The sequence below is a fragment of the Ambystoma mexicanum genome, chromosome 10 (genome assembly GCF_040938575.1).
Source record: "Ambystoma mexicanum isolate Mex_15411 chromosome 10, UKY_AmexF1_1, whole genome shotgun sequence".
NCBI lineage: Eukaryota > Metazoa > Chordata > Amphibia > Caudata > Ambystomatidae > Ambystoma > Ambystoma mexicanum.
Window position 1 is genome coordinate 1,311,538,649 of NC_090932.1, and position 17,175 is coordinate 1,311,555,823.

General features: G+C 48.8%; 1 protein-coding gene across 4 annotated transcripts in view; it reads right to left on the minus strand.

The window, feature by feature from the left end:
* The window catches only part of SMTN (smoothelin), a 781,408-nt gene that overhangs the window by 484,285 nt on the left and 279,948 nt on the right, over positions 1–17,175 (minus strand). For all 4 annotated transcript variants that reach the window (XM_069619347.1, XM_069619344.1, XM_069619345.1 and 1 more), the window contains exons 5-6: positions 9,335–9,413; positions 9,126–9,220 (exon numbers count right to left, since the gene is read on the minus strand). In XM_069619347.1, the coding sequence (XP_069475448.1) occupies positions 9,126–9,220; positions 9,335–9,413 (174 nt within the window). The remainder of the gene's footprint in view (positions 1–9,125; positions 9,221–9,334; positions 9,414–17,175) is intronic.

Genomic DNA, 17,175 nt, shown 5'->3' on the forward strand with positions numbered 1-17,175 from the left:
CAGCTCATTCCTCTGCCACCCTACACATGACCTGCACTGACATCTCATTCCTTTGCCACCCTACGCATGAACTGCACCGGACATCTCATTCCTCTGCCACCCTACACATGACCTGCACTGGACATCTCATTCCTCTGCCACCCTACGCATGACCTGCACTGACATCTCATTCCTCTGCCACCCTACGCATGACCTGCACTGACATCTCATTCCTCTGCCACCCTACACATGACCTGCACTGGACATCTCATTCCTCTGCCACCCTCCACATGAACTGCGCTGGACATCTCATTCCTCTGCCACCCTCCACATGAACCGCGCTGGACATCTCATTCCTGTGCCACTCTCCACATGAACCGCACTGGACATCTCATTCCTCTGCCACCCTGCACATGACCTGCGCTGGACATCTCAGTCCTCTGCCACCCTCCACATGAACTGCGCTGGACATCTCAGTCCTCTGCCACCCTGCGCGTGACCTGCGCTGGACATCTCATTCCTCTGCCACCCTGCACATGACCTGCACTGGACATCTCATTCCTCTGCCACCCTGCGCATGAACTGAACTGGACATCTCATTCCTCTGCCACCCTGCGCATGACCTGCACTGGACATCTCATTCCTCTGCCACCCTGCACATGACCTGCACTGGACATCTCATTCCTCTGCCACCCTCCGCATGACCTGCACTGGACATCTCATTCCTCTGCCACCCTCCACATGACCTGCACTGGACATCTCATTCCTCTGCCACCCTACACATGAACTGCGCTACACATCTCATTCCTCTGCCACCCTACACATGAACTGCACTGGACATCTCATTCCTCTGCCACCCTACACATGACCTGCGCTAGACAGCTCATTCCTCTGCCACCCTACACATGACCTGCACTGACATCTCATTCCTTTGCCACCCTACACATGAACTGCGCTGGACAGCTCATTCCTCTGCCACCCTACACATGAACTGTGCTGCACATCTCATTCCTCTGCCACCCTACACATGAACTGCGCTTGACAGCTCATTCCTCTGCCACCCTACACATGACCTGCACTGACATCTCATTCCTTTGCCACCCTACGCATGAACTGCACCGGACATCTCATTCCTCTGCCACCCTACACATGACCTGCACTGGACATCTCATTCCTCTGCCACCCTACGCATGACCTGCACTGACATCTCATTCCTCTGCCACCCTACGCATGACCTGCACTGACATCTCATTCCTCTGCCACCCTACACATGACCTGCGCTGGACATCTCATTCCTCTGCCACCCTCCACATGAACTGCGCTGGACATCTCATTCCTCTGCCACCCTCCACATGAACCGCGCTGGACATCTCATTCCTGTGCCACTCTCCACATGAACCGCACTGGACATCTCATTCCTCTGCCACCCTGCACATGACCTGCGCTGGACATCTCAGTCCTCTGCCACCCTCCACATGAACCGCGCTGGACATCTCATTCCTCTGCCACCCTACACATGACCTGCACTGGACATCTCATTCCTCTGCCACCCTGCACATGAACTGCACTGGACATTCCTCTGCCACCCTCCACATGACCTGCGCTGTACATCTCAGTCCTCTGCCACCCTGCGCATGACCTGCGCTGGACATCTCATTCCTCTGCCACCCTGCGCATGACCTGTACTGGACATCTCATTCCTCTGCCACCCTGCGCATGAACTGCACTGGACATCTCATTCCTCTGCCACCCTGCGCATGACCTGCACTGGACATCTCATTCCTCTGCCACCCTGCACATGACCTGCACTGGACATCTCATTCCTCTGCCACCCTCCGCATGACCTGCACTGGACATCTCATTCCTCTGCCACCCTCCGTATGAACTGCACTGGAAATCTCATTCCTCTGCCACCCTCCGCATGACCTGCACTGGACATCTCATTCCTCTGCCACCCTCCACATGACCTGCACTGGACATCTCATTCCTCTGCCACCCTCCACATGACCTGCACTGGACATCTCATTCCTCTGCCACCCTACACATGACCTGCACTGGACATCTCATTCCTCTGCCACCCTACACATGACCTGCACTAGACATCTCATTCCTCTGCCACCCTACACATGACCTGCACTGGACATCTCATTCCTCTGCCACCCTGCACATGAACTGCACCGGACATCTCATTCCTCTGCCACCCTCCACATGACCTGCGCTGGACATCTCATTCCTCTGCCACCCTACACATGACCTGCGCTGGACATCTCATTCCTCTGCCACCCTACACATGAACTGCGCTGGACATCTCATTCCTCTGCCACCCTCCACATGAACTGCGCTGGACATCTCATTCCTCTGCCACCCTACACATGAACTGCGCTGGACATCTCATTCCTCTGCCACCCTACACATGACCTGCGCTGGACATCCCATTCCTCTGCCACCCTACACATGACCTGCGCTGGACATCTCATTCCTCTGCCACCCTCCACATGAACTGCGCTGGACATCTCATTCCTCTGCCACCCTCCACATGAACCGCGCTGGACATCTCATTCCTGTGCCACTCTCCACATGAACCGCACTGGACAACTCATTCCTCTGCCACCCTGCACATGACCTGCGCTGGACATCTCAGTCCTCTGCCACCCTCCACATGAACTGCGCTGGACATCTCATTCCTCTGCCACCCTACACATGACCTGCACTGGACATCTCATTCCTCTGCCACCCTGCACATGAACTGCACTGGACATCTCATTCCTCTGCCACCCTCCACATGACCTGCGCTGTACATCTCAGTCCTCTGCCACCCTGCACATGACCTGCGCTGGACATCTCATCCCTCTGCCACCCTGCACATGACCTGCACTGGACATCTCATTCCTCTGCCACCCTGCGCATGAACTGCACTGGACATCTCATTCCTCTGCCACCCTGCGCATGACCTGCACTGGACATCTCATTCCTCTGCCACCCTGCACATGACCTGCACTGGACATCTCATTCCTCTGCCACCCTACACATGAACTGCGCTACACATCTCATTCCTCTGCCACCCTACACATGAACTGCACTGGACATCTCATTCCTCTGCCACCCTACACATGACCTGCGCTAGACAGCTCATTCCTCTGCCACCCTACACATGACCTGCACTGACATCTCATTCCTTTGCCACCCTACACATGAACTGCGCTGGACAGCTCATTCCTCTGCCACCCTACACATGAACTGCGCTGCACATCTCATTCCTCTGCCACCCTACACATGAACTGCGCTTGACAGCTCATTCCTCTGCCACCCTACACATGACCTGCACTGACATCTCATTCCTTTGCCACCCTACGCATGAACTGCACCGGACATCTCATTCCTCTGCCACCCTACACATGACCTGCACTGGACATCTCATTCCTCTGCCACCCTCCACATGAACTGCGCTGGACATCTCATTCCTCTGCCACCCTCCACATGAACCGCGCTGGACATCTCATTCCTGTGCCACTCTCCACATGAACCGCACTGGACATCTCATTCTGCCACCCTACACATGACCTGCGCTGGACATCTCATTCCTCTGCCACCCTCCACATGAACTGCGCTGGACATCTCATTCCTCTGCCACCCTACACATGAACCGCGCTGGACATCTCATTCCTGTGCCACCCTCCACATGAACCGCACTGGACATCTCATTCCTCTGCCACCCTGCACATGACCTGCACTGACATCTCATTCCTCTGCCACCCTGCACATGAACTGCACTGGACATGTCATTCCTCTGCCACCCTACACATGAACTGCGCTGGACATCTCATTCCTCTGCCACCCTACACATGACCTGCACTGGACATCTCATTCCTCTGCCACCTTACACATGACCTGCACTGGACATCTCATTCCTCTGCCACCCTACACATGACCTGCACTGGACATCTCATTCCTCTGCCACCCTACACATGACCTGCACTGGACATCTCATTCCTCTGCCACCCTACACATGACCTGCACTGGACATCTCATTCCTCTGCCACCCTACACATGACCTGCACTGGACATCACATTCCTCTGCCACCTTACACATGACCTGCGCTGGACATCTCATTCCTCTGCCACCCTACACATGAACTGCGCTGGACATCTCATTCCTCTGCCACCCTACACATGAACCGCATTGGACATCTCATTCCTCTGCCACCCTCCACATGAACTGCGCTGGACAGCTCATTCCTCTGCCACCCTACACATGAACTGCGCTGCACATCTCATTCCTCTGCCACCCTACACATGAACTGCGCTTGACAGCTCATTCCTCTGCCACCCTACACATGACCTGCACTGACATCTCATTCCTTTGCCACCCTACGCATGAACTGCACCGGACATCTCATTCCTCTGCCACCCTACACATGACCTGCACTGGACATCTCATTCCTCTGCCACCCTACGCATGACCTGCACTGACATCTCATTCCTCTGCCACCCTACGCATGACCTGCACTGACATCTCATTCCTCTGCCACCCTACACATGACCTGCACTGGACATCTCATTCCTCTGCCACCCTCCACATGAACTGCGCTGGACATCTCATTCCTCTGCCACCCTCCACATGAACCGCGCTGGACATCTCATTCCTGTGCCACTCTCCACATGAACCGCACTGGACATCTCATTCCTCTGCCACCCTGCACATGAACTGCACTGGACATCTCATTCCTCTGCCACCCTCCACATGACCTGCGCTGTACATCTCAGTCCTCTGCCACCCTGCGCATGACCTGCGCTGGACATCTCATTCCTCTGCCACCCTGCGCATGACCTGCACTGGACATCTCATTCCTCTGCCACCCTGCGCATGAACTGCACTGGACATCTCATTCCTCTGCCACCCTGCGCATGACCTGCACTGGACATCTCATTCCTCTGCCACCCTGCGCATGACCTGCACTGGACATCTCATTCCTCTGCCACCCTGCGCATGACCTGCACTGGACATCTCATTCCTCTGCCACCCTCCGCATGAACTGCACTGGACATCTCATTCCTCTGCCACCCTCCGCATGACCTGCACTGGACATCTCATTCCTCTGCCACCCTCCACATGACCTGCACTGGACATCTCATTCCTCTGCCACCCTCCACATGACCTGCACTGGACATCTCATTCCTCTGCCACCCTCCACATGACCTGCACTGGACATCTCATTCCTCTGCCACCCTACACATGACCTGCGCTGGACATCTCATTCCTCTGCCACCCTCCACATGACCTGCGCTGGACATCTCATTCCTCTGCCACCCTACACATAACCTGCGCTGGACATCTCATTCCTCTGCCACCCTACACATGAACTGCGCTGGACATCTCATTCCTCTGCCACCCTCCACATGAACTGCGCTGGACATCTCATTCCTCTGCCACCCTACACATGAACTGCGCTGGACATCTCATTCCTCTGCCACCCTACACATGACCTGCGCTGGACATCTCATTCCTCTGCCACCCTACACATGACCTGCGCTGGACATCTCATTCCTCTGCCACCCTCCACATGAACTGCGCTGGACATCTCATTCCTCTGCCACCGTACACATGAACCACGCTGGACATCTCATTCCTCTGCCACCCTCCACATGACCTGCACTGGACATCTCATTCCTCTGCCACCCTACACATGACCTGCACTAGACATCTCATTCCTCTGCCACCCTACACATGACCTGCACTGGACATCTCATTCCTCTGCCACCCTCCACATGACCTGCACTGGACATCTCATTCCTCTGCCACCCTCCACATGACCTGCACTGGACATCTCATTCCTCTGCCACCCTACACATGGCACCTGCACTGGACATCATAGATGAATGACACTATTAGATATTGTTATCTTGTGCATTATCTTCATTTTCTTTGAGAATAACTGATGCTATTTCTGAATTACGGTCATGATTTACTTCATGCATTTTACATTTTATTTTTTTCTTGTTTTTACTATCCTGTATATAAAGTATGTTATTGACTTATGCATATAATTCCACTACCAAGAGTTCCTCCTTTATGCTCAACCTACCCATAACCCCCGCCCCCACATTGTGTTACGCCATATCCCTAAAGGACAGCACCCCACCTGGATGTTTTTCCCCTCCCCCCAACCTCACACCAATCCACGTGTGTTTATGACCTTTGCTACTATATCAGAAGCAAAGCAATCAGTTTGCATAAAGAAATCCCTTCAAAATTAATAAACATCTAAATATGACTTTAGTAAAAATGAAGAGCTCATTTGGATGGTGTTTTTTAGACGTCAACAGTCGGAGATCATGTCTAAATTAGCAAAATCACACTTCAAGTGCTTTTGAAACCGACTTTAAAACTGTAAAAAATATAATTTCGTAAGGAAATTAAACAGAGCTCAAAACTGCTGCGGTAATCTCTGGCACATAGCTTTGTGGTATAAGACGTTTGTGTGGGTGAGATTTCCTGATGGTGGCAGTTTATTAACACCGGAGGATTAAAGGTATTTTAATGCCAACCACAGATGGCCCATTCCGATTGAAAGCGTGTGGCTAGCATCAGAACACATGACTCTTGATGTAGGTGTGGCGAGTTTCCGTCTGCTACGGTGAAACCCGACATTTTTCAAAATTGTATGAACTCTAGTAACGGATCCTGCCATGGAAGCCAGATCTGCTAAACAGTCTCACTTTCAGGCAGTGCTCTCTGCTTTACAAACTGGTGTTGGTGGGTTTGTACCCAGATGGGCCCGCTGGCCAGTGGGAGCATTATTGAACTTACCAACATCCACATATAAGGCACACCCTTGGATACCTGCTGCTGGGCATGAGTAAATGGATTGTCAGCAGCAGGTGTAGATGCACTGGGGCTCCACCCTTAGAACGTACCAAGCCTGGAAGAAGTGTAAACCCCATTTTGGTTGTGGTAGAAGTCTACAATTTGGACGGAACACCCATGACTACCTCACGAAGATGCCCTCGGAAGCACATCTGGCAGGTAGAACCCAAGTTACTCCCATTTTTGCAATAGGATTTTTTAGTAAAAAAGTCAATACCTTTGCAAGTGAATAAGCAGTTTTAAAATCATATTTTTGGGCTGCAGGATTTGGTAGCAGATGACAAATCAAAATATGAGCCTCTGATATCTGCACGCTGTCACTCATTCACAAGCACTCCAACCCCTCTGGAGTCGCTTGCGAGCGGCCTGCCACCCGTCGCCTTACTCTAGTAGAACACCACTGCGGTCACTAGGGAAATTGGAACCCACCAGCAGCTTTACGTAGGACTTGGAATAGGGAAAGTAAAGACGTAGCAGACTAGTGAAAGTGAAACCAATACACTACAGACTAAATCAGACCTGACCATCGATGCAGGCCTCCATGTTCCACGGACTGCGAAGTAAGCATGTGCACAAGCACATTCTAGTTAAGTCACACCTATTGCACCCCAGCTGTAGGATTCTCTTCCACGGGTGTCTCTCCCTCTCTCGCTGTGTGGTTGATCTGGAGTGCCTAGACCCGAAATCAAGCATCTGGTGCATTACGCGAGCCCAACATGCCCGCTTCAACTGCAGTCTGAAGGTTTCCCCTTTGGTGTTAGCCACTGGGTGTGCATTGCCGTTCACAGCTTTTCCAGACCTTTGTTGCATGTGTGGTGCCCCCAGGCAGCCCTGTGCCACCACTGTGGTCCTGAACGTGTGTCTAGTTGCTGATCAATGGAACAGTGTCCTGAACATCCCTGATCACCCCAAATGAACAGCGCACATGCCTCCACTCCTCCCTTACCAAAGGGGGAGTACACTTTAATACATCTGGCTAACCTACACCAGTTCCCAGAGGCCACGCAAAATAACCAAGTCACAAGTCGAGGGAACACACGGGTGAGCGCCCACTTTTTTCCAGAGGGCGGACGCCACCCCTCTGTATGTTTCAAGGAATAAAAAAAATAACTTGCTGCACCCAGTTCTATTATTATTAGGTTATTTATGGAGTGCGGACCTAGCTCCGAGAAGCTACGGAGCACTTTACAGAGGTATACAACAATATAGATACACAATGGAGCACTTTACAGAGGTATACAACAATATAGATACACAATGGAGCACTTTTCAGCAGTAAAAACAGAAGATGGATGCGGAAGTGGGTGTAGCATACCCGAGGGGCCATGGCTAGGATTTGAAGTCTGGTCGCGGCTGTAAGGCGATACACTTCGCCTCAAGACCACGTGAATCCCTTATGACGCAGTCACATTTATCTTATTGACATTCTGCTACACAGGATGTTTTATCACAGATTTTTAGACGTAAAAGTTGCTCGCCTTTTATGCTTCTCCAGAAATGTTGTGGTTAAGTTTGTTCATTTAGCAAATGCTATATTGTCCTGAGCACTTTCAATTGGGAAAGACACATTGAATCGAATTTGCATATTTCACCTCGGGATACTTTCACTTCCTGTGACTTCACTTGGCATTTTGTATGCCCGAGTGCCCCCGAACCACTTTCTTTTTTTGGATTTGAGCCCTGAAAATGACCCAGTGGTCATCTTATTCCGCTAGGGAAACTTTAATCCCTAGAGCAATCAATACACTGGCCCAAGGGATGCTCGTGGAAGCTTCAGGCTTGCGCAGGACCTGGGAAGTTAATGCTCCAGTGAAACGCTGCATCGCCCTCACAATCTGTGTGCCACAATGCCAGCGATCCAAGCATTTTCATTTGCACCCACCATCCGACCCGAATGGGCATTTTCCGGGAAAATCTGCACAGCCTTTGCAATAGCTGCAATGTGAGAAGTGTATCCGCCATGCACCGTACTTTCCCTCTCGAAAATGCACCCTTCTCCCAAAAGAGTAGCTGCACATGGACCAAAGAGGGAAAGCCATGACCTTGGAAATACAAAGACAGGAATAAAGACAGCAACGTAAGCCACAATCTTGGATGTGGAGCCCAAATGGGGGGGGCAGTGATGAAATGGCACCGGGGTGATTTGTGTGGGTAAGGAGAGTGGTCAAAAAAGATGGAACAAGTGGGAATTTTAAAACATCACAAAGGAGCCCTGAAAGTACAGTAGGCACAGGTGCAAAGAGAACAAAACACAGCAGTCAAAGAAAACAGACGCACTCACCAGCGATGAAGGCACGTCGGTATGGTTCTCCTGTTGCCCGGAAGCCGGCTTTTCAATATCACGCTCTCTGCTGCGGCCCACACGCGTTGACATTGCTGAAGGAAAGAACGCCTTCAGTTAATGAGTAGCCCAACTTAACCTAGACGTGCGACTTGCGGGCCGCATAGGATTCTCCCCGCCTCCCGTGTAAACAAAAGGCACAAACTGACCTTCAATTTCTTCGTTTCGCAGCTTGCGGATGGCGGCCCGGATCAGCTTCCTCTCCTCGTACTCGCTGGCTGTGCGCAGCTTCAGGGGAACACAAGCAGCATTAGCCAACAGGCAAAGCACATGCAAATCCAGCATCAACACATGACATCTGTTATGAAATGGGAAGGGGAGAACTAGGTGACGAGGAAGGCTTACAGGGCTGTCTGGCTTGCTGGTGGTGGGTAGAGAGGTTGAACAAGGTGTGTGAGGAGATACTAGCCTTTAGATCTTGACGTCGAGGTCTTGCTGTAATGTCAGACACGGGGTCCCCTACTGCTGAAAGAGGTCAATGTCACTTAATACTATGTGACATCTCCATCACGGATAAGAAGGGTGCCTCCAGAAAGGGCACAGCTATTAGCGATAGGCTGTGTGTAAGGTGACTACTTGTCAGAGGAATGCCCCATGGTGGTATGCCTCAAAACCTGTTGCTAAAGGCGGTGGGAAAATGGCAGGTAACCCCTTATAACCTGTTGCTGGTTCAGGGCTACGCATGCGAGTAATGGGTCTATGAACCATGTGAGTAGGTGCTCGACTATGCCATCTGCCAGTCCTCCACAGCATCCTCTGCGCTCCTTTCATCTGAGACATGCTTGGCAACCATATTCCTCCCACCCAGAAGTCTCCCAAGGCACTGAATGAGTCACCGCTCTAGGCTACATGGGAAAAGCCTGGGGTGTCTTGACAGACTGAATTAAGAACAGGGATTCTTAGTGCAATGGCCTCCTCCTTTCTGGCGCACTTGTCCTGGGCTGGCCAGCGCGCACACGTTTTACCAAGCCATCTGCCAGGTAAACACCATCCACTTTGTTCTCCGCTCAATCCCAAATCTGGCATGCAACCTCCTCCCGCTAACCTGGAAGGCCGAAGGCCCTGATAAGGCCAGCAAAATTGGCCATCTGGCCTTCCACAAAATCCAATATTGGACCAAGTGGGCCACTCAAACTGGACCAAAGGCCCGTAGGCAGGATACACAAAAAAGCCCATGTGACATTTTATTATTTAAAATATTTTTTAGAAGCCTTCTGATTTAGCTAAAGCTGGCTCTCCAAACATCGCTAAGTAGCCCTCGTGTGATGACTGTCCCTAGTGAGAGCTGATGTGCCACCTATCTAAGGTTAGGGGATAGATGGAGAAGGCTGGCCCTAATTTATTTCAGACTAATCTCAGAGAAGTGTAACAAATAGTGTGTAAAAAACAAATTCCATTCATGATTAAGCTATGTATAAGTAGCACTGCCCTCTTAGACAAAGACAATTCCAGGGAGAAAAAGGTTTGCATTTGAGCTAATTTGCATACCCACAAAGCCTTGCTGTTGTGGCTCAGAACTGGAGGTGAACTTCCAACGATGGCTACTAGATGGCATTGTGGAATGTGTGACTTGGCTCAAATGAACTTTCCTACTTTCTCATTTCAGGTTAAAGGTTTTTTTTTCAACCCACCATAACTTTCTTGGTGTTGCAAAAACATGGGCAAATGAACAAATCACAAGGCTGTCAGGACTGTACTGCACTGATAATCATCCCTAAGAAGAGTGAAACCAGGTATGTAGTTGTCCTGGCAGCCTTGCAATTGTAGGTCTTGGGTTGACTAAGCTATGTTTAAACAAAGACAATTCCCTGGAGAAAAAGGTTTGCATTTGATCTAATTTGCATACCCCAATGCCTTGCTGTTGTGGCTCAGAAGTGGAGGTGAACTTCTAGAACGTCCAGTGATGGCTACCAGGTGGCGTTCTGGAATGTGTGACTTGGCTCAAATGGACTTTCCTAATATATATATATATTATGCCCCAATATGGGTTAAAGATCTTCTATGTTACCAGCGCTCTCAGAGACTATTTTTCTTTTGCCTTTTGCTGAATTGCATTCTATTGTTGTCTCCTATTCAGGATGTGGGGGGTGGGGGAGACACAGAGGGGGCAATAATGCCAGCATTGTACACTTTTTTGCCTAACATAGCTCTATACGAATTTATATAATTGACACTATGGTATGTGTACTTTTCAAGTTATCTTTACAAAGCAGAGTATTGTTGAAAGCTAGACATGGGGGTGAGGAGGGGAAATGATGAGAGGGCAAGTAAGTCATTAGTATTTGCCCAAGATGTGGCAAGAGAGGTTGCAATCCTGACACTGGTACAGCTATTTTTCCCTGATTGGATCTGCTTTTCAGGGCACAAGCAAAGGGCACATGTGGATGCACAGCATAACCGTTTTCGGGGGGCGGACACATCCCCTTGGGTTTTGTGAGGTTGGCAAGCATGCTCAAGTATTTGGCTACCAGGATTTTATTCAGGTTGCCATGTTCCCAGTGCAAAAGCTTACCCACAAGACCACAAGCACTTTTTTTGTATTGGGATTTTTTTTCCAGGTAATATTTCACTACAGATTTCTGGGTTTAAAAGGTGACCACCTTTTATACTTTGCCAGCATATTTTTTGGAACATTTCCTCTCTCTGGTTATTTTTCTGGTGTTCATTATATTTCTTTTTTTAAAGTCCAATGCTATTTTGTCTTGGGCACTTCCTTCTTTGGAAAAATCAGTCTGATGAACGTCTGAGCAATGGGTTGTGTCTGTAAATAGAGTGGGCACCGCTAAAGGCCATGGCTAGTGTTTTAAAATGGACAGTAGCAATGGCAGAAGGCTGTGCCTTCTGGCGTGGTCTGGCAGTGTTGTAAAATGGACAGTTCTCAAAGCCTGCCATCTTTTATACATAATACACTGTCATAAACAGGTTAGAATCAGTCTGAGAATGATGAACGTCTTTGAGTGATGGGTCGCAAGCATTTTAAAATGTTGAGTGGGCACGAACGAAGGCCATGCCCACTGGCCAGCGCCAAATGCCATGGCAGGGCCAAAGGCCATGTGTAGTGGTCTGGTAGTGTTCTAAAATGGACACTGGGCAAGGCTGAAGATCATGACTAGGGGGTTGGTAGTGATTTAAACAAATACAGACGCCATGCCCACTGGCCATGACTGAAGGCCATGGATAGTGGTCTGGTAGTTTTTTTAAAAAATGGACAGGGGCTCCGCCGAAGGCCGGGCCCACCGGCCATGGCTAGTGGTCTGGTAGGGATTTTAAAAATACAGTGGCCATGGCCGGAGGCTGTGCCCACTGACCATAGCCGAATACCACGGCTAGTGCTCTGGTAGTGCTCTACAATGGACAGTGGGTTCGGCCAAATGCCATGGCCAGTGGCGCAGACAAAAACTATGGTATAACAAAAGCTTGGAAAGTTAGTTAGTATAAGTTAGTTGCAGGGACGTTAAGGTGAGAACTTAACTCAACAAAAACCCTGAAATTCAGCTAAAGTCACCTTAACTTTGCGCCCCCTGTTGTGCAGCCTATGACCACAATGATGACATCATTGTAAGTAAAGTTTTTTCTTTGAAAAGTATATATATATATATACACATATATATATATATATATATATATATATATATATATATATATATATATATATATATATATATATATATATATCTCGTACTATGCAAACATTTCACTACGAGGATTATGGGCACCACACCCAGTGTGCATTACACACTCAGAAGAAATGCATGCTTGAATAACTGTCAGACATTTGTCAAATCGGTGGCCATTCTTATGTTCACAAAAATCACTTCGATTTTATGCGCAGCAACCAGCTTCCAGCACGGTGGTCTCTAGCTTTAGGGAAATAGATCTAACTATGCCAAACTAACCAAGGTGATATTGGTAGAAGAAAGCATATTTGATGGATGGTATGAACAGCATAGATTGGGAATTGTTAAAAACCCAAAACTAAAAAAAGAGAATAGAGAATGGAGAATGTGCTGTGCCGAATTGGGCGTTAAATATCTTTGTCCATAGTCAATTCAGAATTAGTAAAACTACTAAATGTAAATTACATATGCATACAATTTAGTCCAGCTAGTATACGGCTGGGGTCATGTTGTGCATAATGTCGCATGCCGAGGCAATTACCCAAATAAAAAATCTGCATTACCAGCTTTACAAAACTCTGCTATATACGATCGATTAAGTAGTTCCCCTGCTGTCTCAATGAAAGAGATCAGAGATCAAACCACAAACGTTGCTGGATACCACAGCATAAAGAGCTGGTCCTCGGGATCAGTACAAGACTCGAGAATGGTATTCCAGACTGTGCAATATGACTGCAACCAGCCGTGGTCAGGAAGAGAAAAAAGGTATCCTCTCTGGTTCGAATGTGAGGGATGCCATCACCTAATCATAAGGTGAGTAAATCAAATTCAAGAAACCATAACACACAATAATTAAAGAGAAATACCTATTAACTAACAATCAATATCACAAAGGAGAAACCACAAATTGAGAATGGTGGTTTGAATCTAGAGGAAAGTAGTGCTCTGCTAGGAGCTAGTGGTATAACAGATGAATTAAGCGTATCTTCCTTTACGGAAAATTGCAGTAAGTAGAGTACAGGGTGAGGGGAAATGGCGTGGGAAAGATTCATGCAGCAAACTATACAGATAAACAGCATACCAGACCCTTTCACAAACACAAATAACCCTACCCCTGCTTCCTAACACATTGCTTCATGGATATCTCTAGATCAGTGATAATAACAGAGCAGTGGAACAGGAAGGGTTTGGAGAGGAATTAGCACCCAGGGAAATCAGTGTAGCCAATCAGATGGCTGGAACAGTGGGCAACATAAACATTCTCTGCCCGCCTTTCAAGCCACTTAAGGCTGTTGGGGGAGGTGCCATTTTTTGGTTCAGTTTTAATATGGGGAGGCAACAGAGAGCCTATCCCTTTCCCCCCCCCCCACTCCCCACCCACCAAACATCCCTAAAATAAATAACCCCAGCCCCTCCCTCCCCACTTACCTGCTGAAGCTTTATACTCCAGTCTCAGTGCTCCTCCCGCCGCCACCATAGAAGTGGAAAATTGACTGTGTCCCTTTTCCTTATGGCGTGGGCATCTATTTTTAATTATCACCCCATCCTCCCAATTAGATTGGCTGCGCAAACGGCGCGAATCTCCAGTGGGACAAAAAAAAAAGAAATGAGAATACATTCGCACCACAGGTAAATCCCAGGGTTTATGGCCGGTAATGGCCCACTGCTCTCCCTGAAGCAGGCTGTCAGTTTTTGAAGTGGGGGTTTGAAGGCGTTGATAGAAGGTAGATGGCCCCTCATATGGGTCTGAAATGCATTGGCCAAGAGGCATTTGCTAATTGTTTGGATGCATTTAAAAAATGATCACATTATTTTTGTAAATACAGACGACGCCAATTTGTAGCAAACAGATCATATTATGATTGAGACCATTTAATGGTTTTTAGGGTGTGCAGCCCTCACCAACGGTTATCCAGCCTTGGTCCTTTTTTACCCTCATTCTATTTGTGTCCTGTTCGGAGACACTTTCAGATGGTTTGCACCCCACTCACAAGATGTTACCCACTAATACCATGAAGTACTAGCATTACAAATCTTAGTTGGGCCCACTCACCAACCAACTAGTATCTACCTTTTAAAGGTCACATAACGAAGAAAAAAAACAGGAGGGACTAAAGAAAACCAGATCTATCTTCTATGTTGTGTTTGGAAAGGGTAGCAGGCACAGTGTCTCGGGACTCGACGCCTCAAATAAGTAAGGAATGTGATGAGGAAGAGAAGGACTAATGCAGATTACTGGTAAGTCATCAGGCCAGTAATTTGTATAGGCCTATTGTGCAAGTAAACAGCCCACAGCCATGCCTGGCCCCTCACACATACGCCAAGATTAATGTCTCACAAAGAAGTGTTCTTATGATTTACTGAACTGCTCAGAAATGATCCACAGATCTCCTCAAGCACCCCAATATATCCTTCTAGCTTTCCTTGGTTCAATCACAAACTATGACAGAAGATTTCATATACGATTACTAGACCCCCATATGAAACTGCGATCACATGCTTGAAATGAAGGGAGGACTATTACGATATGTAGCCTAAATCCCCCCCAAGAGGGCTGCTTTGGGTGGTAGCTGCTGCTGTAGCTCAGACCAGAGAAATGAGCACTGCAAGGATGTCCTGGGACATATCCCTTGGGACTCGCGGAGGGGCCCCTGGGCCCGCCGGATGCTGCTGTGCCTCAACAGGCTTGTATGCCTTGGCAAATCCACGCCTATAGGGCTGTAGCCACCTGCATCCAAGCCCTCATGCCGTGTGTCATTGTCAGAGCTAGTATAAATGGTCAAAAGACCAACTGCGCTCTCTGCGTACTGATCTCCTGGTCTAGCCACTTCCCTAAGGGCTATAGACATGGGCGGCGCCTTTACTGACTGGGTTGGTGGCGGTCAATGGCGCAGTAGTTATGGGTCTTAGTGGCAGCGAAACCCTTTGCTGCAGGTTTTGCCAGCAACTTTTCCTTACTCGTCGACGAGGTGGCCGTCGACAAGGCAGCTGTCGACGAAGCAGTCGCGGACGAGGTGAACCGTTGACACCTTTGACGACAATGAGCCCACTGCAGCCGATGACAAAATAACCATTGATGATAGTCTAGTCAACGTAGTCGTGGCTTTAGACTGTCTTGTAGTCGTTGAAAAAGCTGTAGGAGGGGCGTCGCTGAGGGCTACGAAGAGGGTCCCTTTCGGGAGTGCTTCTTCGGTTTCTCCCTTGACAAAACACTATGCTTTGAAAGACATTGTGACTGCCACCAGCAAGATCATCGTAGACGGGCAAGGTGATGGAGAGCGTGTGTGCCCTGTACTAGGACCTGCATCAGCGGCGTCTCTAGCCAGATCACTGTCTGGTGCTTGGCTTTATTGGAGCCCTCCAGGGGTGCCTCCTCGGCCAATCTGGATGTCTTACCAGGTGGAGGGCGCTCTACAGTGCAGGCCGATATGGGCTTTGCCGGAGCGTGCCCGGAGGCCATGCCAGTGCCCGGTCCTCCTCCAACCACACCATCAGCCATCGGTAGCAGTCCCTCTTGGTTTTGTCCAGGTTGTGAAGCGGCCCGGCGTGGAAAAGAGAGATAGTTAATAGGGGGAATTTCACTCAAAAATGTTATTGTCTCAAAATATGGGCCATAATAAATAATTTATATAAAAAATATGTTTAAAGAAAGTTCCTATGGAAAATTCTGAGCAAATAAGGCTTAACGTTTTGACATGGGGGCATACATTTTGTGAAATGATCAGCCTCCATTGTTTATGTTAAGCTCTGCTCTGGCGGCACTAATCAAGCAAAAGCCCCCTACTGGGAGCTTTTGCTTGCTGCTGCCAGTGAGCAGAGTTTAACGTGGAGAGGAGGCTGTCACAGTGCTTACAATTGCCTGGACTTTCATTTTATGTTTTCTCTGCTCCCCAAGCACAGGGAAGCCCAGAAAATGTAAAATGAAAGGCACAGCAATTATAAAAACTTTGCCGGTCACCGGCGGAGATTTCATAATTGCTGCAACTTTCTTTTCTAGTTTCCCGAGCACGGGAAACTGAAAACTAAAGTCGCTGCAATTATGAATACGCGGCCGTCAAAGTATTCATAATTGTCTGTACGTTCTTTTTAAGTCTACCGGGCTCCCCCGGCTCGGGGAGACTTAAAGCCAACATACCGGCAATTATAAATACAAGGTTGTTGTATTTATAATTGCAGGCACTTTCGTTTCAAACCGGGGGAGCCCGAGAGACTTGAAACAAAAAGGTATGGCGATCCTAAATACAACATATTTATAATTGCTGCTACATTCTTTTTAAATCTCCCGGGAAGCCACAGCAATCATAAATCCAAAACAGTTGCATTTATAATTGCCTGGATTTTCGCGTGAAGTTTCCCGAGCTTCCTCAGCTCAG